Raw genomic sequence first — 27,772 nt, forward strand, 5'->3', positions numbered from 1 at the left:
TCAAGAGATTGGTTTCAGTATTGTATGCTTTCATTGTAATGTTGTTTACATTTGAAATCCCAGTTTTTGAGGAGAAATGCAGTGAATTCTATTCTAATTATCTGGAAAATGAATGAATAACCCTTACCCCTTTCTAGCAGCCTACAAAACACAAAAGCAGACTTTTCTGGCTGATATGAGTTTTCCCACTAGGTGGCCCTAAACTAACATTTTCTCATGTTGATCTACTCCAATAGTTAACAAACAGGACACAAACTTCCTTTGGAGACAGCACCTGTGTAAGTAGGGCCCAATAGGGCAAGAGGGGTATGAGTAACTTCTCAGATGCTGCTGGACAGCAGTCCAAATGATGCTGGAGGCAACTTCCATTGGCCCTGTTCCTCAACCCCAAAGAGCTTATCATTGCTGTTTTCTCCCATGACTTCCCTTTGTTCAGCAAATAGTCCTGCAGCAAAGAAATATGGACTGGGGAATAAAAGGTCTCTGCTGCTCTTCCACATCACCCAACCTTTTCACTCTGGCTGAGCAAACTGTGTGAACTACATCACACAAGTAATCACACAATGATAGTCATATACTAGGAGGGAAAAGTAAACAGATTTAGAACATCTTTTATTCCTTTTATTATAGAAGTCAGTAAGGGAAGTCCAGACAAACAATGCAAGAAAATTATGGGCATGGAATACAACAATCAGCAACACACCTGATGAAACAGGGTTTCAAAAACAATGCTTCAAGCCTTCTCCTTGCACTCATGCATGCGGCTTTCGTGTTATTTCATCATATGGACAGGAAAGAGCAGGTAGACCCAGGCCTTACTTGTACAAGCAGACAGTGAAAATTTACTGTGACCTCTTCATGAATGGTGATGCCAAAGGACATGGAAAGAGAAAGACTTGCCATGAAGTTCCTGCATGTCAGTGCTTCCCAAGAAGCAGCAAATGTTTTTGCTTACATGCCTTGGACTGCTACCATACTCGTGCTCTTTGGCTACAACTGCTTCTTTCCCAGAAACTCAGCAGGTACTGGCAGCCAAAACCTCGTACACCTTGCACCAATCCGTGGACCACCACTTTGGAGTAGCATTGACAGAGCTAAGCCTCCAAGCCCAATTCAGTTTCTTCCCCAGAGACACTTTAAAGTTAATTGAAGAACTGGGGTTATCTTTGGCACCTGCGAAATTGCTGTAGACCTTGCCACTTGCTTCATATCAAGTAAATCATATTCCCAGAAATGTATTATGGCAAAGTCATTCCCCTACTTTATTGGGCACACCCACATGGTGATGGTGGTTACAAAAAAACTTCTGACCTCAGTTTAAGCTTATTTTTACTCAGATATTTGTATTTCAATATAGTTCATAAATAAATCACTTATCACTGTAATGCTGCATCATCCCAGATGATACTACATTTGTGAAATCACATAACATCTGTTACACAGATCGTTGACTGGGTTCCTTGCACTAATATAGTGAAATATATTTTTAGACATATTTCCAGGAGAATGTCAAGTTCATGGATAAAATCTTCAGAGAAGAAAACATGTTTGTAAATGTCTTAAATCCATTCAAAGCTACGTATTTACTTAACATTAGTAAAACTGCTAAATTGGTACTGTTTTGTAATCATTATGTTTCAGGACAACGTCCAACATTAATTTCGAAATAGTTCTTGAACAGATCACCTCATCATAGAGTCACTACCTTCTTAAACTGGAGTATCCAAATGGAACTGAGTGCAGTCAAGCAACATACAATACGCATAGTCCTATAGAAATATTAGCTTTCTTCTCTCTTCTCTTTCTCTCTCTCTATATATATGTATGTAAAAATATTTTTCTGCTTAATTTGTCTGTCCAAGATTTCACTGTTTGTTGAAACAAAAATGCTTTTCATCTCTGTCCAGGTGGTTTTCAGAATGTGAGAGCAGATCCTCCAGATCCAAGTCGAGCATCAGATGGAATATGCAGCAATGAACAAGCCTATAATAAGAAAGAGAAACCACTAGTTTGGATTTTAAAAATTACATTTATGTTACACATCATCTCTATCAGTTCCTCAGCTATATTATATCATTATGGAATTATTTCACTTCAACAGTATGCAAGTGACATGCAAAAATCACTAATTCAAAGGCCTTCTTTTTTTCCCCTTATACCTCTCTACTTCCTAATCTGCTCTGAAAGGCCCTCAGTCCTCCAGAGGTGATTATTCCACTGGCAGAAACATACTTTAAAAAAATCCTTTGGAAAGATCTTTTGTTCCAATGTTTAAATTGGCAACCAACCTGCTTGAATCGTCCTCTAATTTTCTCTAGGTCATCTTGAAGTCTCTCATAGACTGGATCTTCATGGGGAAATTTCTCAATCATCTCTATTAAGGACTCTAGAACTTTTGCCTTTTTACTGAAAAACATGAAGGCATCACATATGTATGAAAAAAGTTATTTCATAATACAAAGAAGGCCTGCTTTAGACTATATTTCAGGGGCTTAAACCTTATGTTTTACATTCCTATTCCTGTATCTGGTGCAAGAGGACTGAAATGTGATTTCATTCTGTTTTCAAAGCACAGTTTTCTGGAAGAGGCTCTGCAATGTACAAGTAAATACTAGGGCTGGTCAATTCGTTTCGTTAATTCGTAATTCGTTAAAAAATTCGTTAATTTTTGAATTACGAAACGATTACAAAACTTTTTTTTTAACCTGGAAGTGTTTTTAAATATCGAAACGGCAGGCGCCAAAAAATTTTGTATTTCCGTCCATTTCGGAAATACGTAAGATGGCCGCCTGCCGATGCTTGCTGGGAGCTCTCCTCTCTCGGCGCCGGCTAAGCAAGCGAGCGAGAGGGCGAGCGAGAGGGGCGAGCGAGCGGCGAGCGAGAGGGGCAAGCGAGCGGCGAGCGAGAGGGGCAAGCGAGCGGCGAGTGAGAGGGCCCGCCAGAGTGAGTGCCTGCCTTCCCTCCTTAATAATAATTTTAATTTCTCCTCCCTATTCTACTAAATTAATAATTAAATTAAAAAAATATTTAAAAAATATTGGAAAAAAAGGGCGCCATCTTTACAAAATGTTTTGTAAATATTTACGAAATTTCGTAAATACCGAACTTTTTTTTTGGAAAATTTTGTAATTATTTTAAATATCGAAACAAAAAAAAACACCCCAATTACAAATCGATTTTAGAAACAAATTTTTGCGTTGTTACCCAGGCCTAGTAAATACCCCTATTAAGCAATCTGGCACCAGCTAGAACAGAGAGGTATCCATCTGTCAGGCAGCGAGCCCAGAAATGCTTGTCTGTGAAAAGCACCAATATTCTTCCACACATGACCTCATCTCTCAACGTCTATCAGTGGAATTCAGCCAATTAAGAATCACCTCTGTATCTGAAGGAGAAATGGAAACTACATCCACGTGCTATTATTGGCAGCCATCTCCAAAGCGCCGAAAATATGCCCTAGCAGTTCAAGGAACCATCCCTCGAGGGTATGTATTACATGAGGGGAGGACATAAAAACTGTTTTTTGCTCTGGCCAGAGTGAAGAGAAAGGGGGCAGAAGGCAGTTCGATCTTGTCTCCTGTGCTTTACTAATAATATATTGTATATACATACAATATTTAAAATATTATAATGTAATACAATATAATACTACTACTACTACTACTACTAATAATAATAATAATACAATATTATCATTATATATTTTATATTACATGTAATATTACTAATAATATTACAATATAATGGTATAGTACAATATAGTAATATATAATACTGATATTGTACTATGCTAATAATATAATATATTGTATGTATATATATATATGCTCTGAGTCCCCTTTGGGGTGAGAAGGTCGGCATATAAATGTCATAAATAAATAAATAAATAAATAAAATGTTTCTTAATTTGCTTTTAGGGTGTATATTGTAATGTTTACTCATGTTTTAGTTTTTTATGTCTTAGTCGATTGTTCTCATTTTATTTTTATTTCGATACTCAATTCTTTAGTTGTAAGTTTCTTGTTTTTTACTATCCATTATCTGTATTATTTTGATGTTTGTACCCATTTTGAGGCAGTGAATGTATGCTTTTTGTGTGTAAATTGCCCTGAGTCCCTCTGGAGAGAGAGGGCGATATAGAAATAAAGTATTATTATTATTATTATTATTATTATTATTACATTATAAAACCTAACTTAGATCCTCTTGTTCAAGAAGCCAAAATCACCTGCAGCAATAATGATATCAGTTCAAGCAAGCATTATCTACAATGATTCAACTGAATATTTTTGCTGAGCTTTCTTAAAATATTTAAGAAGTGAAGTTTTCTATACCATGTTTCCAAAGGTCTAGACATAATACATAGTATGATTTAGAATACTGAGCAGGCACAGCAGCCAGTGCTGTCGTTTTTAGGCCTTAAGTCCAAATGCAAGGAAGAGTATTTATTTTATTTATTTATTTACAGTTCTTATATTCCGCCCTTCTCACCCCGCAGGGGACTCAGGGCGGATTACAGTAAACACATATATGGCAAACATTCAATGCCAGTTTGACAAACAACATTTAACAGACAAAGGCTATTTAACTTTTTTTTTTTCTGGCCGCCAGGGGAGCTGCTGCTTTTCATCGTCCATCAACGACACCGATGAAGTTCTTCCGCATTCCACATTCCCCGGAGTCTTCTTTCTTTATGGCCTCATAAATTAGTTAAATTTAGCCTCCCACACAAGGTGGTCCCTTTTTTTCCTACTTGACAGATGCAACTGTCTTTCGGGTTGCAAAGGTCGACAACGGGCTACACAATGGCTGGACACCCACTCCAGCCCGGGCTGGCTTCGAACTCATGACCTTTTGGTCAGAGTGATCTTAATGCAGCTGACACTCAGCCAGCTGCGCCACAATCCCGGTAAATAATGCTGTCTTCTTTAATTCCTCTTCACCCCATCTTGACTGTAACTCTCAGGCTGTGATTGACTGCACCTTTATTTCCTTTTCCGGTATTCTCTGCCTCTCCCTACAAGTATTTTTTGTCTTAATCCAAAAGAAAAATCACACATCTGAGGAATAAACCTATGATAAGGAGATCTGAAATAAACTGAGAAAATATTACTTGCTCCCTTATCATTCTCTTTCCTGATTGAAGTTTCTTGAGTGAACCTCCTTATAGTTACAGCATTTCCCTAACCCCACACACCAAGTTTCGTGAAAGTACAGGAAATAACAAGAAAAGAGTGAAGAATGTATACAAATAATACGCTCTACCACATCACTAGAACTAATCCCCTGGTTCAAAATCCCACTCCACAAGTGAATAAATTCCTATCTGGTTCATTGTGTGTGTGTGTGTGTGTGTGTGAGTGATAGAGAAAGAGAGAATATGAATGTATAGTTTCATACCTACCTGTGTTTTTCATCAGAACTGGCATTAAGCAATTTCTTCCATGTCACTGCAAAACCAAGATATGACCCAATCTATATATTTGAAAAAGAGGTATTTTTATTCTTATGTTACCAATACTAACAATATTACTTCCTCTCTAATAACAGCAGCTCAAGTCACATTTTCTTTTTAAAAACATCTTAAATAAATAGTTACACAAAGCTTAATTTGGATTAAATGAATGTGTTTTTACTGCCACAGAATTTCAATAAGGTCAATTATAGAACTGCAGGTGTTTAATTAACAGAGTAATATATCTCTCTCGCTTGAAACAAGATCAGTACATACTTCTAATCCAATGTTAGCCCCTTGCTGCACTCCATATTGCCTTCCTTCAATGACACCAGCATGAAGTCCTTCAGCATAGCCTTCCTGGTAGCCTTCGCCATGAAATCTATAAAGAGACACAATAGCCATGCATAAATACATGAGAGGAAGTCATAGGGAGGAGGGAGAAAGCTTGTTTTCTGCTTCCCTGGAGACTAGGACGCAGAACAATGGCTTCAAACTACAAGAAAGGAGATTCCATCTGAACATGAGGAAGAACTTCCTGACTGTGAGAGCTGTTCAGCAGTGGAACTCTCTGCCCCGGAGTGTGGTGGAGGCTCCTTCTTTGGAAGCTTTTAAGCAGAGGCTGGATGGCCATCTGTCAGGGGTGATTTGAATGCAATATTCCTGCTTCTTGGCAGGGGGTTGGACTGGATGGCCCATGAGGTCTCTTCCAACTCTAGGATTCTATGATTCTCTGGGCCCTTCCTCACAGCTATATAACCCAGAATATCAAGGCATAGTCCACACTGCCATATAACCCAGTTCAAAGCAGATAATGTGGGATTTTATTCAGCTGTGTGGAAGGGGCCTCTCTCTCTCTCTCTCTCTCTCTCTCCCAGTACAGAGGCGAAGGAGAAAGTTAAATCCAAAAGGCCCAGAGAGTAGGCCCGAAACCACGGTGAGCCCACGTACCTTGCCTCTGCCATGACGATGGCGTCGAAAGCATCCGGCTCAAGGCCGCCTTCTTCCATCACGGCTCCGCTGGACGGCTCCCGAGCAACTCTTCCTCACAAGCAGTCCTCCCAATCATGCGCAGAACGATGGACGGCACGCCGGAGGGATCAATCCGCAGGGCCGTTCTACGCATGCTCCGTAGAAGGAGCCGGCTTCCCCTCGTGACGTCAGGGCCGGAATCCGGAGAACGCGGTGAGTTCATTCCCTCCCGGCATCTTTTTCTCCTGTCGTTCCGCAGACATGCCACTGGAGGGCGCGCGTCCTCTGTGAAAAAAGAAAGTGGCGCCTTCTACAAAGTTCCTGTAGAGCAGTTTCAGAATGCAGATCACCTGCATATGAGTGTGTAGGCTCATATAATCCAGTGCAATACATCTATTTATTTATTTATTTATTTATTTATTTATTTATTTATTTATTTATTTACCAACCATACTTATATACAGCCTCTCTCAGCCCGAAGGCAACTCGAGGCGGTTTACAATCGGTAATCAATGTCACCAACAACATAAAATATAATTCAAAACATTAACATATAATACAGACCATATTTTATTTATTTATTTATTTATTTATTATTTTTTATTTCTCGTTTCAGGGCAACCAGTCAATTATATTACATTTCTAACAGAACAAAGCAAACAAACAGACAAAATACAAAATGTGTGAGTTTGGTAGTTGATTAAATCTCCTTTGACCAGTATCTGGCCACTTGGAGTGCCTCTGGTGTTGCCGCAAGGAGGTCCTCCATTGTGCATGTGGCTGGGCTCAGGTTGCATTGCAGGTGGTCAGTGGTTTGCTCCTCTCCCCATTCGCATGTCGAGGATTCCACTTTGTAGCCCCATTCCTGAAGGTTGGCTCTGCATCTTGTGGTGCTAGAGCGCAGTCTGTTCAGCACCTTCCAAGTCGCCCAGTCCTCTGTGTGCCCAGGGGGGAGTCTCTCATTTGGTATCAGCCATTTGTTGAGATTCTGGGTTTGAGCCTGCCACTTTTGGACTCTCGCTTGCTGCTGTGTTCCAGAGAGTGTCTCTGTAGATCTTAGAAAACTATGTCTAGATTTAAGTCGTAGACATGCTGGCTGATACCCAAACAGGGGATGAGCTGGAGCTGTCTCTGCCTTGGTCCTTTCACTATTGGCTGCTACTTCCCGGTGGATGTCAGGTGGTGCAATACCGGCTAAGCAGTGTACAGACCATATAAAAGCAGTAAAAGCACTAAACTGCATTCTGAGACTGCATTATTGGGCAGTGTAAATCCAGCCAAAGACTCATTGCAGAATTAATGCAGTTTTATACCACTTTAACTACTATGATTCCCAATGTTAGGGAATCATAGGAGTTGTAATTTCACAAAGTCCTTAACCTTCTTTGCCAAAGAGTGCTGGGACTTCACCAAACTACAGCCCTCGTGATTACACAGCATCGAGCCATGGCAGGGAAAGTGGTGCCAAACTGCATTAACTCTATAGTGAAGACCAGGCATGATCAAACTTCAGCTATCCCTCCAGGTGTTTTGGATTTTAACTCGCACAGTTCCTAACAGCCAAAAGGCTGTTAGGAATTGTGGGTGTTGAAGTCCAAAACACCTGGAGGGCCAAAGTTTGTCCATACCTGGTGTAGATTCACCGCACTCCCAAAACTTGCCCAAGTTGTGTTTGAAGACCTCAAAAAATGGAGTCCAGACCACTCTGAAGCAATGTATTCCACTACCAAAAGGTCTTTAAATAATTATTGTATTATGTTATTTTACTAGAGAGGCTGAAAACCTGGGCATCAAAAGGTCTTAATGAAAACATAGATCTTCCATTATTATGAGGCCACTCCATGCAGAGCAAACATGCCAACCTTCCAGCTAGATTGCATCAGATACCTTTGGAAACTGCCACACCACTTTCCCTCACCCCCCTCCCCTCTTCTGACCATCTGTGCAAATACATAAATAATAAATACTCTGACAGTTGCCTTCCTGTATTACTTATCAGTCCAATTAATGAGAAAGTGTATATGCATTTCTGTTGGCCCTTTAATGAATGATATACATTTAATTTGATGAATTTAATCCTATCCTATTTGATTTGTTGTCGATCCACTCCTTTAGGCTTCACACAAATCAACCATTTGCTAAAATATACAATCCTATACTTTTCTTTTCCATTTCTGGCTGAATAACTTAACTATTGGTTTGTCCTACTGAGTCCAAAGTCTTCCTAAGGGCCACTTGTGATCTCTTGGTATCCAGTTCATTAGTCGATATGTCCATCAGTTGTCTTTTGTTCATACTATATGCCTTGCTCATCTGCTTTTTGCCTCATAGATTTCATTGACCACGTCATGTGCTCTGGTTCTTTTTTGGTGACTTGATCTCTTATTGTCACACCACACATCCTTCTTTCCATTGCTCTCTGAGTCACTGCCAGTTTTTCGTCCTCTTACTTTGGTGTTTCCCATGTTTCAGATGTGTATAACATTGCCGATAAGACTGTAGTCATAGAATCATAGAATCGTAGAATCATAGAGTTAGGAGAGACCTCATGGGCCACCAGTCAAAACCCCTGCCAAGAAGCAGGAAAATTGCATTCAAAGCACCCCCGACAGATGGGCATCCAGCCTCTGTTTAAAAGCCTCCAAAGAAGGAGCCTCCACCACACTCTGGGACAGAGAGTTCTACTGCTGAACAGCTCTCACAATCAGGAAGTTCTTCCTAATGTTCAGATGGAATCTCCTTTCTTGTTGTTTGAAGCCATTGTTCTGCGTGCTAATCTCCAGGGCAGCAGAAAACAAGCTTGCTCCCTCCTCCCTATGACTTCCTCTCACATACATATACATGGCTATCATGTCTCCTCTCAGTCTTCTCTTCTTTAGACTAAACATACCCAGCTCTTTAAGCCACTCCTCATAGGGCTTGTTCTCCAGATCATTTTAGTCGCCCTCCTCTGGACACATTCCAGCTTGTCAATATCTCTCTTCAATTGTGGTGCCCAGAATTGGACACAATATCCCAGGTGTGACCTAACCAAGGCAGAATAGAGGGATAGTATTACTTCCCTAGATCTAGACACTATGCTCCTATTGATGCAGGCCAAAATCCCATTGGCTTTTTTTGACACAGCATCACATTGTTGGCTCAATGTTTTAGATATCTGCTCTGACCTTCATTGGCATCTTATCATCAGTTAGCACTGTCCGGTTTCAAGTAAAAGCCATCCAAGCAACCTAGTGTCTTATTGTCCATTTGCTTTTGGTAAATTATTTTGGCAAATTATTCAACTGTACTTGTTGACCAAGACCAAAATATATGTTTTCAGTTATTTCCTCAATTTCATCTCCATTTTTAACGATGAACTTACTATCTATAGTTAAACAATTTTATGTATGTGGTATCCCATCATCTAGAATTGCAAAGCATATATACAAACGAATCTCGCTTCTCAGTATCACCAGTTGTGTAGTACATCCCATCATCCAGTGTTACAAAGCATATAAAAAGAATTCAACTTCCCATGTTTTCTCTTCCCAAGACTTTTATAAAGCGTCTTATCAAAAGATCATATGGCAATGATAGTGCTACAAGAATGTTAAAATGTGGATCTAGAGCAGGCATGGGCAAACTTTGGCCCTCCAGGTGTTTTTGACTTCAACTCCCACAATTCCTAAAAGATGGTAGGCTATTAGGAACTGTGGGAGTCAAAGTCCAAAACACCTGGAGGGCCAAAGTTTGCCCATGCCTGATATAGAGGAAAGACCATAATGCTGCTTAATAGTTGTAAGGATGGGAATTGTTGTTGTTGTTTATAACCCACATTTTCTCTCTTTAAAGGTAATCAAAGTGAAAAACAATGCTATATATATAGAGAGAGAGAGGTTGGTAAAGGTTTTCCCCTCACATGAAGTCCAGTTGTGTCCGACTCTGGGATGTGGTGCTCATCTCCATTTTTAAGCTGGAGATGTAGACACCTCCAAGGTCATGTGGTCAGCATGACTTCATGGAGCACTGTTACCTTCCTGCTGGAGCAGTACCTATTGATCTACTCACATTTGCATGTTTTCAAACTGTTAGGTTGGCAGAAGCTGAGGCTGACAGTGGAAGCTCATGCCGCTCCCCGGATTCGAACCTGTGACCTTTTGGTCAACAAGCTCAGCAGCTCAGCGCTTTAACCCACTGCGCCACCGGGGGCTCCTGTATATATATATATATCGTGTGTGTGTGTGTGTGTGTATATATCACACACACACATATACATAACGCTAGATATATATATCGCTATATATATATAACACTATATATGTATAACTATATATATATATATAGTTATATATATATATCGTTATATATATATAGCGATATATATATAGCGTTATGTATATATATGTGTGTGATATATATATAGCGATATATATATAGCGTTATGTATATATATGTGTTATATATACATATTCAGACAGAATTAAAGAAGAGACTATTAAAAATAAATTAAGTCATTAAAACTGACCAAAATATATAACACATTTCATACATAAACATGTATATTGGGGAAGGAATTTAAATATTTCAAGGCAATTCAGATTATCACTTTGTTGCTTTCCTTTTTGGCAGAAAGCTGGTATTAATATTTTATGAGGTGTGTTAGTCTTCAAAATATTGGAAGAACAAATAGATGAACTCCACACTTCCCTTTCTTCTTCAATTTTTACAAGAGTCTATGTGAGTGTTTCAGCTATTTTTTCAAGTACAGAGTGACCCAGACATGGCTGTTCAAGTGCATGGTTCAAGCTCACATCTAATCCTACCTGGTTTAACAGGACAATCCCTCCAGAGTTATCAGTCAGAATGTCCTTCTGTAAACAGCTACTTCAGTTACTTAAAGAAATTGTTGAATAGAAAGCTGGAAGAATTTGTCACTGAGCAAAGGGCAAGGTGCAATTTGCCACCTGAATGCAAACATCACTTTTAAGAAGTATAATATAGTTGTCTCTTTGTCTGACATCTGAATGGGAAGACATCTACTATATAATTAATAAACTGACTGATTATATTTGCGCAAGAAAAGCAGATAAGGTTTAAGAGCATTCTTTGAAACTCATTGGTTTGATTGTTGGGAAAATAACTCTCATTCATCAACTGCTTTATCACATTCATTATTACTTGTGAGTACTTGTTATTAACCATCCACTGGGCCAAATCCAGATATTAGTCCCAACTAATATGGACATTTTGAATCAACATAAATTTGATTAATCCACACTTAAGTAAATCCTATTGACGGAAGAAGTCTATGCTCATTGAAGCTAATGTTTGGATTTAGTTCATGGAATGGAGTGCCCAAGAGCAGACCTTTATAGGCAGGCTTTTATTGTAAATAGCCATAGACATGGAAAACCTTTAAGTGTGATGCTGAGGTTGTTGGGAGTTAAGGAAGGAAGATAACATCCCCCCTAAAGTCAAGATAAATAGAATGGTGAAGGGAGTTATTGCAATGTTGTGAAATCATAGAAGCATAGAGTTGGAAGAGACCTCGTGGGTCATCCAGTCCAACCCCCTGCCAAGAAGCAGGATGTTGGCTAGGAACCAGAAAGGAGATATGATCAACTGGCCAAGAGGGCCCTCATGAGGCTTGGCTGTTAAAATATGTGTAGCATTTAAGGTATCAAGCTGGATCTACAATTACCATATAATGCAGTTCAAACTGCATTATATAGCAGTGTAGATACAGCCTTTATTTCAGTTCCACCCACTGTCAATGGACTGGTGATAGTAGCTATATTCAAATTCTGCTGTTTCTTCTGACTAGCTTCTTCTGTAGTTTTTTTTTACATTTTATTTACAAAATTAAATGAAAGTATTGACACACTCACTTCTGTGATGTAAACAGTCAGCACAAAGGGTTTAATAAGATTCCAAGAGGCAAAGGTTTAAATTTCTGCTTAGTTGTGGCAAGTCACACACCCTTAGACTAAAAGCAAAGCTGAGGACAAACGTCCTCTGAATAAAATCTACCAAGAAAATCCCATGAAAGAGTAATATTTGGATTACCCTAAACTGGAAATTACATGAAGACACACAAGTATTTTCCCATCCTTTCCCCAATAATGGGGATTAAGGTGGGCTTTTGTTGTGTGCCTTCAATGTTACTCCCCCACCACCACTGGAGAAATTATACTGTTTAGCTGGTATTGCACCACCTGACATCCGCTGTGAAGTAGCAGCCAATAATGAAAGGTCCAAGGCAGTGACATCTCCCGCCCACCCTCTGTTGGAGATTGGCCAGCATGCCAATGCCTTAAATCAAGAAATGGCCATCTGAGCAGAGCACTCCCTTGTTTAATGGTATGGGCACACCTTACCATTGTGTTGCTGGTCCCAGTAATTAAAATATATGTTGAAAAACATGTATCAAAAAATAAATCACATTCCTGACACCAAGTCTGGTGGAGCCATTGTTCTTGCTGCTAAGGATCCCATCTTCTCTTTGACTGAGTTGCTGCAACATATATATGGCATTTGCCTAAAAAGGAGCATTCTCTTGCCAGACAAAACATCAACTGAATGTTTCTTGTTGCTTTGCATTTAAGTCAATGTTTATGTAATCTTGTGAATAAGAGTGATGGCTCTTTTCCTGAAAACAGGGTAGTTCTTTCTTTTTTTCCTGTTCACAGCAATAAATTGTTTGATAAAGGAAAAGAAATAGCCTATGACTTAGATGATGTATGATAGAGCACAGGAACAGGCAAATCTATCTAGCCTGTTCCTACACTAGCCACATCAAAGGAAGTTAAGTATCTCATCCAGATTGCTGAAGAGCAGGAAGATGCTGTTCTCCTGCTATGGAATTTCTCAAGGCTGGGAAGAACGCCTGCTCGCCCACCCACCAACCGATCCACTGTGGATGCTCCTGCCTTCCTTTGAAGTTTGTAGACACATTATGGTGAGCTACATAGAGAAGCCCAGTGTTGATTGATCACATTTGCATTTCTCCATATCTACCAATCTGCAAAAGGAAACTGAGTGGGGATCAGTGAGACCGACACTTCAGCTGCTATGTGAAATAACACTGGAGAAATAAATATTCTGCAGTTAAAAATGATAATATCTCCCAAACCAGGCCCAGAACATTTAAACTTTCCTGGATGAACTGAAAGGGATTTACGGTTCATTGGTTCTTGAACAGGGAAATTACAAAGAAAGCCTAGAAAAGAATATAATCTTCAAACCATAACATCACACTGGCTCTCTTTGTGGTATGCTACATAAACAAGTGTTCTCCCTACTGCATAACAAAACAAATCTTCTCAGAGGATTTTCAACCCAGGTGTGAAAGCAATAAATCTGACTTTTGGTAGTCAGGTTTATTGCTCTCACACGTCCACACTAACCCATCATTATAAAGATCTGAAAGATCAGTATCACACCACCCAGCCCTTGGGATAAGGATGCAAATTTAAGATTTGCAACTCCTATTCCATTCTGTGCCATTCCCACATCTGTATAAATATGCTTTTTAATATGAGACTTTGATATCACCCTGTGCTGCAGCTGAAGAAGTTATTTTTTTTCCATGAGAGTTCATGCTAAAATAAAAACTAGTTAGTTTTAAAGGTGCTTCTATATTCCTTTCCTTTCGGGGACAGAGCATCGAAACAGCACTGCAGAAATTATCTGAACTGGTCCAAGATTTTGCTGTACATCTGGCAAGGAATATCCAGAGGTAGTTTGCCATTGCCTTCCTCTGAATATAGCCTGCAACACCTGGTATTCCTTTGTGGTCTCCAGTTCAAGTAATAAGCAAGCCTGACTCTGCTTATCTTCCAAGATCTGGTGTCTGCAAGGCATCATTTAAAACATCCAGACAATTTCGGAATCTGAGAAGGCAAAGTACAGGGGAAACAGAATTGGATGGGAGTAATTCAGTGGCATAGTTCCATTGTTTTCCAGCGCTCATCTATAACAGGAGCAAAACAAACATAGAGCTTATCATGCTCAATCACAGTTCTGATTCTCATGTATTGTGATCCATTCATTGCATGCCCTCCCCAAGAAAGCTCACCTGGTGACCACACTCTTATCTTTTTGGCAACACTAAATAATTCCTTTTCCTCCAGGATTCTAGAACTCATAATTGAAGCTGGTCATAATTGGAATGCCCACTGAGTTGCATTATGTTTTAAAATATATTTATATTGCACTTTCATCATGTGTGCACATTCTTTTTCTACGTAATTTACTGTGTGTTGTGTTTTACATTAATATAACTTGAATTATTGCTAGATTAAACATATAATAAATACAACAAAAAGTTAAACTGTTACATTTTTATTTTTATTAAAAATAAAACACACTAAATCTACAGATTTCACACACATTTTTAGTTTCATTTCCAATTCACAATTACTGAAATTGTGAAATCATCACTACATTTTGTCCAGACTGTTTTTTAAAAGACAATATTTGGAGTACATAAATAGAAATTTTAAGTATAAATACAGTAACAAAATAAACGGATGTATGTGTTTAATAAATTAATTATAAATATGTTGACAATGAAGTGCTAGGTCAAGAAAATAGTAATGTTTCCTTTCATTTTCTGTACAGAACTGTACTACTATATACAACAATCTTTAAGAATGATCTGCAAAAGGCTGTTTTCTCTCGTTTCCACATCTGGTCATTCACTATTTTTCTACATTAGAAAACTGATATGTACAAAATTTCTATGAAATATTTACTCATAGTAATATATAACACCCTTTAATTGAAATTAGTAATAATTTAAAACAAAACATCTCCTACTGGTAAGAATAACTTACTTTACTTTAATAAAAGGTATGGACATGTGTAGCTGCACAAAATTGCTTAATCCTATAGTGAAGTTCTAATTGTGGTTCTTTTTGGGCCGGGCTTTAGCACAGCAGGTTAATCACCTGCTGCAATATATCTTGCCAATCAAAAAGTTGGCAGTTCAAAGCCCGGGTTGAGGGTGAACACTTCAACCAAGCTCATTGTCCATCTAGCAGATTGAAATCAGCTGAGGGTAGATAAATAGGTACTGCTTAAGTGGGGAGGTATTTTAATGGCACAAGGAAATATCAGAAAAATGCCAGCGATTCGATTAAAGGAGGAAGTCTGTGAACAGGGCTCTTCGGCATGGTAGATCGAGCGTCATTCCCCTGCCCCCAATGGCTGGAATCAAGCGCAACCTCCAAGACACCAAAAATGGGAAAAGCCTATATACTTCTATGTACTGTGTCTGTCCTGTCAGTGTATAGCAGTATTGAATGTTTGTGATCTGCCCTGAGTCCCCTTTGGGGTGATAAGGGCACAATATAAATACTGTAAATAAATTTCTTAGTATGGCTGGGGAACTGTGGACCCCTTTCCCTATATCGGTGGTTCTCAACCTGTGGATCCCCGCATGTTTTGGCCTTCAACTCTCAGAAATCCTAACAGCTGGTAAGCTGGCTGGGATTTCTGGGAGTTATAGGCCAAAACATCTGGGGACCCAAAGGTTGAGCACCACTGCCCTATATTGTTGGGCTCCAATGATCATCTTTACCATCCTACTGACCAATGCAAAAGAATTATGGGAATACCAGCAGTTTGTCAGTTTTTGAGGCGATGCAGATTCTTACCCTTTTGAGAAAATATAATTAATTACCTGTTCATTTATTTTTTGTTTCCCCAAATTGAACCCTATTTGTGTTTTCTGACGATGTTATCACTTTAAATGTTTATAGCTTCACTGCTTGAAAAAAGCGTGTGTGCTATTTAACAGTAGACATTGGCTTGCTAAAAAATAGCACAGAGTCTGTTTAATTTCTCTAATTTACTAGGGACCAATATTAGTCCTGATCCATGTCAGTCATCTTTCAATAGCAGTGGTAGAGATTGTGAAAAGTCCAGCAATGGTCCCATTTAGTGCAGTCACTGAAATCAAGAGGATTTATGTTAGTAATGACTAACATGCAATTCAATCATTTCAGTGAGTTTACTCTAACTGGAGCTGATATCAGTAAAATGTATTGTTTCCTGAAGATCTTTTTAAAAATTTTTTTACTTGTTCCTATTTTATATCTAACACTAGTGCACATAAGGAGGAGAAATGATTCTCCTTTGAATGAACAGTATTTACTACCTGTCATGAAGTGATCAAAAGAAATAATGACCCTGTACAATATTCATGATCCTATCCTCCAAACAAGCACCAGAACAGAAGGATTTCCTGTCCTCTGCATTTGTCATTCCTAAATTTAACAGCACCTGTTAGGAAGAACTTTCCTTAATTCTGTGTGTGTTTGTGTGCATGCATGCACATGTGTGTGCATATACCCCATTTTGCTGTGTCAGTTTTCTTAGGAGTAGTATTATCACTTGCTTGACAAGGACAGTACGACATCTAACATGGCCTTATGTTTTAGATATCACAACTAGAAATACTGTGCTTGCTTGCTGGTGTTGTTTTCTGGGGACTATAGGTAAAGTTACAGAGCCTTCATTATTTCCCAAAGCTAGGACTCTGTACCGATGCCACTTCTGAAGTGAGGCCAAAAGGGTCCATGCTGTCAGTTTCAAGGCGTGAACTGAAAATATCCGATTCATAATGCTGCCTGGTGTCGCCATACTCTCCAAAGTCTGCAGACTCCACTGGCACAGTGTTGATCATCGGCAAGAAATGAGACAAAGGAAGAAAATCTTTCCCTTTGAATTGCTGTCTTTGTCTGGCATTACTTAGGGAGACCAAAACTCCATATTTCTTTGACTTGTAGATGTTATAACCATCTGGACGCATCTCCTCTTCAAAGGAACAGTCTTCTGCGGAATATCTGAGCTGAACATCAAGGGGCAAAGGTAAATATGTGGGGTGAATAATTATTTTCAAAAATAGCACACCAAATACTCAGGTGAAGTGTCATTTCTCTTATTCTTATTGGCTAGAAAGCAGAAACATTTTAAAGAGAGCAGATCACATCATATTAATCAACACTTCCCTAGCTGGGAAGCCCTGGTTTCAGTGTTGTTAAATGATGTTTAGTCAGCTTTAAACAACATGAATGGGAGGCATCCTAAAAGTCCTGTTATGAACAGTCTTGCTCAGGGCTTGCATACTCAAATATGTGTCTTCCTTTACTGAGTGTCCTTTCCATTTTAAAAGGTAATTTGTACAAAAAGTAGCATTTACAAATTATTCTTGCTTTTGGCATGGATGGGGGATTGGTGTGGATTTTCTTTTGTATATTTTTTTCAGTCTGTGCATTAAGAATCAATAATTTATTTTACCATCCTGTGGGAGGCTCCTCTCATGTCCCCACAAGGGAAACTGGAGCAGACAGACAGAAGCTCACCCCGCTTGAATCTGGGGAGTGAGGTGAGCTCCTGTTTGTCAGCTCCAGCTTCCTTTTTGGGGACATGAGAAAAGCCTCCCACAGGATGGTAAAACATGCAGGTGTACCCTGGGCAACGTCCTTGCAGACAGCAAGTTTCTCAAGTTGCTCCTGACACGAATAATAATAATAATAATAATAATAATAATAATAATTTGTATGGTGTTATTTACAAGTCCCAGCTGTTAAATACAAACAATGGCAACAAGGTGCAGAGACAGAAAAATTGAGGCAGCATGGTAAAACAGCTGTTATGCAGAACTTGGGATGCATCTACACGGTGAAATGAATGCAGTTTGACACCACTGTAACTGCCATGGCTCAATGCTATGGAATCCTGGGAGTTGTAGTTTTAGAATGCCTTTAGCTCTCTCTGCCAAAGAGTGCTGGTGCCTCACCAAACTACAGCTCCCAGGATTTCCTAGCATTGAGCCATGGCAGTTACAGTGGAGTCAAACTGCATTCATTCCACAGTGTAGGAGCACCCTTAGTTCTGAATGAGGTCATGGAGTGGCCTTTCCATGACCCAATCAGACAGGCAAAGTGTTGTCAGCATAACCTAGTTATGTTCTTGGTTCAGGATTACTACGCCATGTGGGCTAGGGAAGAGTGGGCATCTACTACATTTTCTGGCTCTCTGAACATTCATGGACTGTACACTGCTGGTCTTCCCCAAAAAACTAGAAGTGAAATTAGATTCAACAGATTTGACATTGCCATAATGTTTGGTAAGATAGAAGGCAACAGGAAAAAAAATTAAAGAATGCATTCCAGATGGATAGACTCAATCAAGGGAACAACATCCCCGAATCTACAGGACCCAAGCAGAGCTGTTGTGGATAAGGTAACTTGGAAGCCTCTTATTCAGGGTGTCACCGTAAGATGAAGTCGACTTGATGACAGCTAACAACAACAAAAACAAACATTGTATATTATCTGTTCTTGGCGGGCGGGGGAGTCTGAATATGTATTAAATTTAAAACTATCTTTTTGGAGGGTTTTTTTTAAATTGAGGTTGGGGGTGTCATTGAGGTTTATAATATTAGGCTGTTGGATTTGCTCTCTTGATTTTGACTATTCTATGCAATGAAGCACCAGAGGATACAGCCAGAATCCAAATGGAGGAAGGTTCAATGCACCCATTTCTACTGTAGGGCATCATTACCTTTCAACCTGCCCAGTGGCACTTAGCAAAGTGTTCCCAAGTGAAGGGGATACAGTCCACAATGCCCCTATCCATGATGAACTAATATATATGTATATAATTTAAATAACAGTGAACACAGTTTATGTGTCAACATTTAAGATGCACATATGAAATGTTACTTTCTCATAGATGTGAACCACCAGTGTAACATATAATCCATTGAGAAATTCCCACTTCCTTTGAAAAAGAAAAAAAGAAGGATTTATTGTATAATAAAGCAGATAGCTGATTTTACATATATTCTGCATGTTGAGTCCTAAAGCATGTTTGCTAATGTAAGAGGACTAGCTTATCAATAATTTGATGGTCGTTTCAGGGTGATCCGTGTCTTTTATGCCCGTGTTTTCTTTTAAACCTGGTGTTATTCTGGTTCAGTCATTGGAGGTGACTGACCTCTTGGCCAGCAGAGTATTGCTGATTGCGTATAGGGCCAAGATAAGGGAGAGGCTGTTCCTGCATGAACTCTTTACCTGTCAAAGACCTATGCCACACTTTCTTTGTACACATGCCCAACATTTGAGAGCAGAACTGCTTTGATGAGTCCAAACATTCTCAAAATGCTAACTGAGCTGCCAGATGTCGCGAGAACATGTTTTGTTGTTTAACAAGATTGGTTAAATGTCTTCAAATTGGCAGTACAGCCATGCAAGTTATTAAACTCTGCTCTTTCACAGAAGTGGGAGAAGGCACTTTCTGAACTTTTTGGTTATGGCTGCTGGCCATGTTGGCTGGAAGGTTCTGGGAATTATAATCAAGACCTATTTTATAATTGCACATTTAGATCAATTTTGCATTACAGCTGGCAGTTCGAAGCCATGGGTGGGGGTAAGCTCCTACTGTTAGCACTAGCTCCTGCCAACCTAGCAGTTTGAAAACATGCAAATGTAAATAGGTCAATAGGTACAGCCTTGGCGGAAAGGTAATAAAGGTGCCCATGTGGCCATGTCGGCAACACAACCAGGAAGTTTTATGGACAACAAGCTCCTCAGCTTGGAAATGGGAAAAAGGCACCTCCACATGGCTGGAGTTGAGCACCACCTCCAGAAGCCAGAGATGAAAGGGGAAGCCTTTACCTTTGTTCTGTGTATTTGTGTGTCATTGTTATTTCATTGTATTAAAGACACTGAATATATATTTGCATGTTGTAATCTGCTCTGAGTCCCATTGGGGAGATAGAGCAGAATATAAATAAATAATAATAATAAATAATAATAATAATAATAATTATTATTATTATTATACAGCTTTCTGTTTAAATCCATGGAAAAGGGTATTCGACATATAAGAAATGTTATGAACTAAAATAGGTATTAGCACATAATATACATATGTATATTTGGGAACTGTGAATGGAAGTTATTATAGTATATCTCTTTCTCTGAAAATGTCATGTAGGCTTCTGTTGAAAGATCATAGTGTCAGCAATGCTTTTAATGGCCAGGTAGTAATGATTTGTGCTTTCCATATCAGTGGGGTAATGAGTCTCTTCTTTAAATATCCCCTCAAACTGAAAAAAATTATTCCCAAATTTTGGTGTCTCCTCAAAATGGATACATCCATAACATCTCATAATTCTGCAAATATCTTTTGGAATATTTTTACAAATTACAAGAAAAATCTGAAACTAGGTTTGCAACTCTATGCTTTGACAATGCAAGCACTGCTGAGGAGGGATGACATTTGAGTCCCTTACATAAAATTAATATTTAAGATGAATTCTGATTAAATTATCATTGTAACATGTATTCTTCAAAAGAAATATATTTAATTAATCTTCAAATAATCACCATAGCTATTATTACTTGTGAAAGGGTCTATACCAGGCATGGGCAAACTTGGGCCCTCCAGGTGTTTTGGACTTCAACTCCCACAATTCCTAACAACCTCAGGCCCTTTCCTCTTCCCCCTCAGCCGCTTAAGAGGCTGTTAGAAATTGTGGGAGTTGGAACACTTGGAGGGCCCAAGGTTGCCCATACCTGGTCCATACATATTTGGGGCTTTCTGTATATTCAGCACTTTGGACAGCTCCTTTAAAGTTCATAATGAAATTTACTATCCACCAACACCTACAAGCAAGTTAAAGTGACAAATACACAAGAATGACTTAACTGTTTACTCCCTATCTATTATAGAGTAAACTGGATGTGAACGATACAAAGTAGCAGGAATGATATATATTATGTATTTCAGACTAATATTTAGCCCAATATACTACATATGCAAAGATGAAAAATGTATTTGTTTCCACACATGGTCTCTGGGCTTTCAAAACTTGGTGGGTCAGGGAATAAAACCTCTTTCTGCATATGGCTGCAATCCTGCACCCAGCTACATGTGATTAAGCACTAATGATCTACTTCTGAGTAAACACACATAGGACTGTACTCAGACATTTGGAATACATTTCACTGGGTTCAATTATACAAATGTGCCATTGATATGTATACACATCTGTGTATTGTGTTCTTAACTCATGCTACAGTCTAAATACTGAAAAAGCGTCCCCAGTGTTGACACAAAATCTGACCAGGTGAATGTTGGAATTCAGCCCCACACTGCCCAAGTCTCCAGTCCTCAAAGAGAAGTTAGTTAGTTTATAATAAGCTGAGGGAATCCCTTCACTCATGTCTCCTGTATGACAGTTGGGAATGTATCTGTTTCTTTTCTCCCCTCTGCTTCTGTTCACATTCTGATTGGTTGTGTAGAACGGATATTTTTCTACTGCAAGCCTTTACTTCTGACTAGTTGTGTAGAATTGATACTTTTCCACTGCAAGCCTTTACTTCTGACTGGTTGTGTAGAACGGATACTTTTCTACTGCAAGTCTTTACTTCTGACTGGTTGTGTAGAACAGATACTTTTCTACTGCAAACCTTTACTTCTAACTGGTTGTGTAGAACAGATACTTTTCTACTGCAAGCCTTTACTTCTGACTGGTTGTGTAGAATGGATACTTTTCTACTGCAAGTCTTTACTTCTGACTTCTGTTTCTTTCATCTTAGTATGTATGTGCGGTGTGTTTTGAGATCTCTCTGTGTGTGTCAGGAGAGATGTAGCAATTGGTGTTTTTCCCTCTCTCTTGAAACCTTAAAAGAAATAAGTGTTAGAGTAGCTCTGACCCAGTTATTTACCATTAAGAAATGTAGTTAGTTATTTTTTAATGTAAATACACCTTTTGGAATTATAAAGACAGAACTCTGCATCTTTGCCTGCCTCAGCTCTAAATTCTTTACAGCCACATCACACGGCACTTCACGCTCTGCTTGCTGTGAGCTGATTGCTCAACTATAGGTATTCTGTTTGTATTTTGGATGCTCTGCTTATTTTTGGGTAGTTTTCCCTAACAGTGAAAACATGTTGTTCTGATAGACCTGGAGTTCAAAAAGCCCTATTATAGCATTAATAGTCCAGGCCACTTATTGAAATCTTGGCCCCTGGCAGTTTACCTTGCACGAAGAAGAGTGCAGAACTGGTTTTAAATTGATTTTAATGTATATGTTGTGTTAACAGTTTATGCCTATGTTTTTGTTTTATATTGTATGTTTTTGTATTATTTTGCATATGTGAAAACCGCTCAGACTCCTTGGGGAGATAGGGAAGTATATAAAGTTTTATTATTATTTATTATTATTATTTGTATAAAGCAGGGACATTAAATTAAGAAATAAGTAGAAGACCATAATACCCTTTCAGTATTCCATTGAGTCTGGCACTAAGTGAATAGCAATCTAGCACATACAATTTCTACATAAAAGCAGCTGATAAGATAAAATGTTAATATCAGTCACACCTCCATGCAATCTGTGTCAAACATATCCCACCAGAGCTGATATCAACTGGAGAAAAGTAATTACCTCTTTCAAATAAGAAGTTCTAAACTTTGACAGAAACGAGTCAATTTATTCTATATATTCTGCTCTACCATTTATTTATATTTTTTGTCGTCTCAGGAACAACTTGAGAAACTGCAAGTCGCTTCTGGTGTGCGAAAATTAGCCGTCTGCAAGGACATTGCCCAGGGGATGCCCAGATGTTTTGATGTTTTACCACCCTTGGGGGAGGCTTCTCTCATGTCCCTGCCTGGAGAGCTGGAGCTGATAGAGGGAGCTCATCTGCGTTCTCCCTGGATTCAAACCTCCGACCTGTTGGTCTTCAGCATGAACAATAATCCTATGTTGTTGAAGGCTTTCATGGCCGGAATCACTGGGCTGAGGTGAGTTTTCCTGACTGTATGGTCATGTTCCAGAAGCATTCTCTCCTGACGTTTTGCCTACATCTATGGCAGGCATCCTCAGAAGTTGGGAGGTTTGTTGGAAACCTTTGAAGATGCAAGGCTATTCAATACTAATCAAGCTGGCCAATTGCAACATTCACACTTGCCTCAAACAGACAAGAGTTCTTTCTTCCACCATGGACATTCCACAGATATACAACAGAATCTCACTTATCCAACCTTTGCTCATCCAATGTTCTGTATTATCCAAAACGTTCTGTATTATCCAATGTAGTCTGCCTTCACAGTCTGCCTCCACTGCAATGTTTTGGTTCTAAATTCGTAACTACGGTAATTACTACATAACATTACCATGTACTGAACTGCTTTTTCTGTTGATTTGTTGTAAAACATGATGTTTTGGTGCTTAATTTGTAAAATCATAATGTAATTGGATGTTTAATAGGCTTTTCCTTAAGCCCTCCTTATTATCCAACATTTGCACTTATCCAATGTTCTGTTGGTCCATTTCTGTTGGATAAGCAAGACACTACTGTATAAATCTCACTTGAGTAGTTTCCAACAAACTTCAAAACCTCTGAGGATGCCTGCCATAGATGTGAGCAAAACGTCAGAAGAGAAAGCTTCTAGAACATGGCCATACAGCCCGGAAAATTCACAGCAACCCAACAATCCTTTTTCTAGTTTTTGGAAAAGACAACGTACCTCACTAGAAAAGGGTTGTATGGCCAGGGATGTTGGGGTCCTCGTGGACAACAAGTTAAACATGAGCCAACAATGTAATACAGTGGCAAAAAAAGCAAATGGGATTTTTGCCTGCATCAATAGTATACAGTGCCTAGATCCAGAGAAGTCATGCTACCCCTCCTCTTTTCTGCCTTGGTTAGACCACACCTGGAATATTGTGTTCAATTCTGGGTACCACAATTGAAGAGAGATGTTGACAAGCTGGAATGTGTCCAGAGGAGGGTGACTAAAATGATCAAGGGTCTGGAGAACAAGCCCTATGAGGAGTGGCTTAAAGAGCTGGGCATGTTTAGCCTGAAGAAGAGAAGGCTGAGAGGAGACATGATAGCCATGTATAAATATGTGAGAGGAAGTCATAGGGAGGAGGGAGCAAGCTTGTTTTCTGCTGCCCTGGAGATTAGGATGCAGAACAATGGCTTCAAACTACAAGAGAGGAGATTTAACTGGAACATTAGGAAGAACTTCCAAATTGTGCGAGAGAGCTATTCAGCAGTGGAACTCACTGCCCCGGAGTGTGGTGGAGGCTCCTTCTTTGGAGGCTTTTAAACAGAGGCTGGATGGCCATTTGTCGGGGGTGCTTTGAATGCAATTTTCCTGCTTCTTGGCAGGGGGTTGGACTGAATGGCCCATGAGGTCTCTTCCAACTCTAGGATTCTATGGATGTGATTCTAATTTAAGATGGGGCAAAAATATTAAGAAACGGCAGGGAAGGAGGGGGCATTATACAAACTTCTTCCTTTTGTGAAGTACAAGCAAAAAGGCTGGATGAGGGGATTGTGGTCTGGACTCTTTGCCTAGCCAGAAGGCAGACTGGGTGGCCTGCGGTGGTGTCCTTATCTGGCAGACTCGCCTTCCTCTGGGGTGCTGTGAGGACAGGAGGAGATAAAGGCAAAGACTTGGCCTGGTGATCCTTGAAACAGATCCGGAAGAAAAAGATAAACAAACAATAAAGCATGGCAGTCCACATTCCAGAACAACATTGTGGGCCCCGCCTCTACTCCCAAAACAAAACACTAACAAGGCTGGAGGATAAGAGAAAGGGGGGGGGGGAGATGGGTGGGGTCCAACTTCCAGTGAACGCAAAGGGAGAGCAACTGATCCTACCGTTTGATCCTCAATTGACCACACTGTAAAATGGGGCATGTAGAAAATGAGGGATTTCCTTTCTCCTGATCCCACCAGCAGGGCTGGCGTTTTCAAAATAACCTTCCTGGTTTCTTCTACCTTCCCTTCCTCAATTGATGAGGCTTGTTGTGCCAATTCACACCAAGATCCTAATGACTCTGCTCCTCAATCTGTTTTGAATGTGTGATTTCAAACAGGCACAAAGTGTTGAGACCGCATTGGCGCCTGCCAAGAATATCATGCAGGCGAGCTCCCTGCTTTGGCTCTGGATGGTCCAAGAGCAGGGCTTGTTGTTGTTTGAATCCGCCACGTGGTCTTCCTTCCGGGAAAGGACGGATCCATGGCTGTGGAGGTGGGAAGGGAGGGAGGGAGGGAGGCGCGGCCCTTGGTGCCACGGACGATACTCACCATCCCGCGGAGCCGGCCGTCCTCCTCCATGCAGAGGTAGCGGGAGCTGTGCACGCCTTTGAGGGCCACGGCGCGCAACGAGACCGCGCGGATCTCCAGCAAACCTGCCACGAGGAACAGACGGAGGAGGCGTCACGGGACCACACGCGTGGGAAGGAGGAGAAGCGGGGGGGGGGGGGGGAGTCATCGCTTTTTGGAAACCCTCAAAGATATGGAATCCAGAGACACCTTCCTCTGCAAAGTAGTTTGGTGGCACTTTTCAGAGTGATTTGTTTCAGGGCGGCTTCTTGTGCTTCACTAGGGGTGCCACTCCATGAGGTGGGTTGGGCATGGCCATCCAATGGGAATCCTGTCTCTCATGACTTTTTCCCCCTTTGGGTCCACAAATCCCCTGCTTTGCATCTTATGGAAAACTGGTCGCCTCTAGAACTCTTCTATCTGTTGGCTTCTCATTCCTGGTGGTGGGTGGTCATACTTAAACCAGGGGCCTCATCACACTAGAGAAAAAAATCCACTTAAAATCCGATTTCTGCCTCCTGCAGAATTATGGGGTTTGTAGTTTACTGAGACTGTTAAAGGCTCCTCCCTAAACTACAAACCCCAGAATTCTGCAGGAGGTAGAAACCATATTTTAAGTGGATTCGGTTGTAGGTTTTTCGAGCTGTATGGCCATATTCTAGAAGCATTCTCTCCTGACATTTCGCTTGCACCTATGGAAAGCATCCTCAGAGGTTGTGATCTCACAACCCCTGAGGATGCTTGCCATAGATGCAGGCGAAACGTCAGGAGAGAATGCTTCTAGAACATGGTCATATAGCCCGAAAAACCTAGAACAACTCAGTAATTCCAGCTATGAAAGCCTTTGACAATACATTTAAGTGGATTTTTTCTCTACCGTGATGAGGGCCCCAGGCCTGGGACAACTTGGGCCCTCCATCCAGGTGGTTATTTTGAGCTTAACAGATCTGAATCCCATCCCATCTTGTGAAAACTCAAATTCTTTTGCAATTTGGAAACACCACCAAAGGCCATACCTTCCAAACTGCCTTGGGTTTTGGATCAATAAAGATAAGCTCCTGATTGGTATATATTCCTGACAATGTGTCCACAAAGGGGGGAAAGCATCTAGCTCAGGCATGGGCCAACTTGGGCCCTCCCTCCAGGGGATTTGGATTGCAACTCCCACCATTCCTAACAGCCTCGGGACCTTTCCTTTTCCCCTTCAGCCGCTTAAGCGAGGAAGAGGCCTGAGGCTGTTAGGAATGGTGGGAGTGCAATCCAAAACACCTGAGAGAGGGCCCAAGTTGGCCCAGGCCTGGCTTAGGTGGACTCTCTTTCCCTGCCATTAGGAATGGTGGGAGCTGCAGTCCAAAACACTTGGAGGGAGGGCCCAAGTTAGCCCAGGCCTGGCTTAGGTGGACTCTCTTTCCCTGGCATTTGATCTCATTGCTCCCTGTCCTACTCTGTCTCCAGATCAGCGGAAAACAAGCTTTCCCTCCTCTTCCATGGGACATCCTTCCCAATACTGAGGCATGGGTCCCCCCTCTCTCCGCCTTCTCCCCCTCCTCCAAGGGAAGCGGACTTACTCTGCCGGTTCTGGCTCCCGGCGCCGTCGACTCTCCCGTCGGCGTGGATGCGGAGGAACTGGCTGAAGAGGCCCTGGCGTCCCGCGGTGTAGAGGTGCCTGAGCCGGACGGGCTCCCCCCAGCCGTAGCTGACGTGGGGCCCGGCGTCGGTGAGAGGGAGGGCGCGGGAGGCCAGGGGCGCCAAGCCCAGCAGGGCCCCCAGCAAGGGCAGCGCCCGCCGCCACATCCTCGCCGCCCCGAAGGCACCCTCCGCAGCGCAGAGCAGAGCAGAAGGGACGGAGAGACACAGAGAGAAGAGCTCTGGGCGCGGGATCCCCTCCGGTGAAGAGCTCCCCTTGGCAGGAAGGAAGGCAGGCAGGACGCGTGGAGCCACGGCCACCCCCTTTTATAGCCCTCGGGCGATCGATAAAAGGCGAGCGGCACTTGCCCGAGAGGAGCAGCGCCAGCCTCCCTGCGCCACACACGCCCCGAAGACTGGCTCAGGGCTCTTGCATCATTCCCGGCAAGAGACGCGCTCTGCCCAGGAGACCCCCCCCCCACTCCCTCCTTCCAGGGAGAGAAAAGGACGGGGAGGGGGAGAGGCGCCAAGGGGGCTTTGAAGACGCCGCCCAGGATCGTACGATGGAAGGAGGGTGCCGATTGGAAACT

The 27,772-nt window shown here is 41.0% G+C and overlaps 2 protein-coding genes across 2 annotated transcripts; both read right to left on the minus strand.

Moving 5' to 3' along the window:
• Positions 1-586: 586 nt before the first annotated feature.
• Positions 587-6,601, minus strand: LTO1 (LTO1 maturation factor of ABCE1). Its single transcript, XM_060765465.2, has 5 exons — positions 6,407-6,601; positions 5,732-5,837; positions 5,405-5,475; positions 2,289-2,406; positions 587-1,983 (listed from the first exon to the last, which is right to left on the minus strand). Exons 1-5 carry the CDS (start codon positions 6,463-6,465, stop codon positions 1,915-1,917), a joined length of 423 nt encoding a protein of 140 aa, XP_060621448.2. The 5' UTR covers positions 6,466-6,601; the 3' UTR covers positions 587-1,914.
• An 8,135-nt stretch (positions 6,602-14,736) lies between these two features.
• On the minus strand, positions 14,737-27,439 carry FGF19 (fibroblast growth factor 19). The gene is made up of 3 exons (XM_060765452.2): positions 27,125-27,439; positions 25,539-25,642; positions 14,737-17,264 (listed from the first exon to the last, which is right to left on the minus strand). Exons 1-3 carry the CDS (start codon positions 27,348-27,350, stop codon positions 16,932-16,934), a joined length of 663 nt encoding a protein of 220 aa, XP_060621435.1. The 5' UTR covers positions 27,351-27,439; the 3' UTR covers positions 14,737-16,931.
• Between the last annotated feature and the right edge of the window lie 333 nt (positions 27,440-27,772).

The sequence above is a fragment of the Anolis sagrei genome, chromosome 1, assembly GCF_037176765.1.
Source record: "Anolis sagrei isolate rAnoSag1 chromosome 1, rAnoSag1.mat, whole genome shotgun sequence".
NCBI lineage: Eukaryota > Metazoa > Chordata > Lepidosauria > Squamata > Dactyloidae > Anolis > Anolis sagrei.

Coding starts and splice junctions, on each gene's coding strand:
- LTO1 (XM_060765465.2), bottom strand. CDS start 6,465: ATGGAAGAAGGCGGCCTTGAGCCGGATGCTTTCGACGCCATCGTCATG. Junction 5,476..5,731: donor GGGCTAACATTGGATTAGAA/GTATGTACTGAT, acceptor TCAAATATATAG/ATTGGGTCATATCTTGGTTT. Junction 2,407..5,404: donor AGTTCTGATGAAAAACACAG/GTAGGTATGAAA, acceptor CATGTTTTTCAG/TAAAAAGGCAAAAGTTCTAG.
- FGF19 (XM_060765452.2), bottom strand. CDS start 27,350: ATGTGGCGGCGGGCGCTGCCCTTGCTGGGGGCCCTGCTGGGCTTGGCG. Junction 25,643..27,124: donor CGGGAGCCAGAACCGGCAGA/GTAAGTCCGCTT, acceptor TCCTCGTGGCAG/GTTTGCTGGAGATCCGCGCG. Junction 17,265..25,538: donor ACGGCCGGCTCCGCGGGATG/GTGAGTATCGTC, acceptor CTTGATGTTCAG/CTCAGATATTCCGCAGAAGA.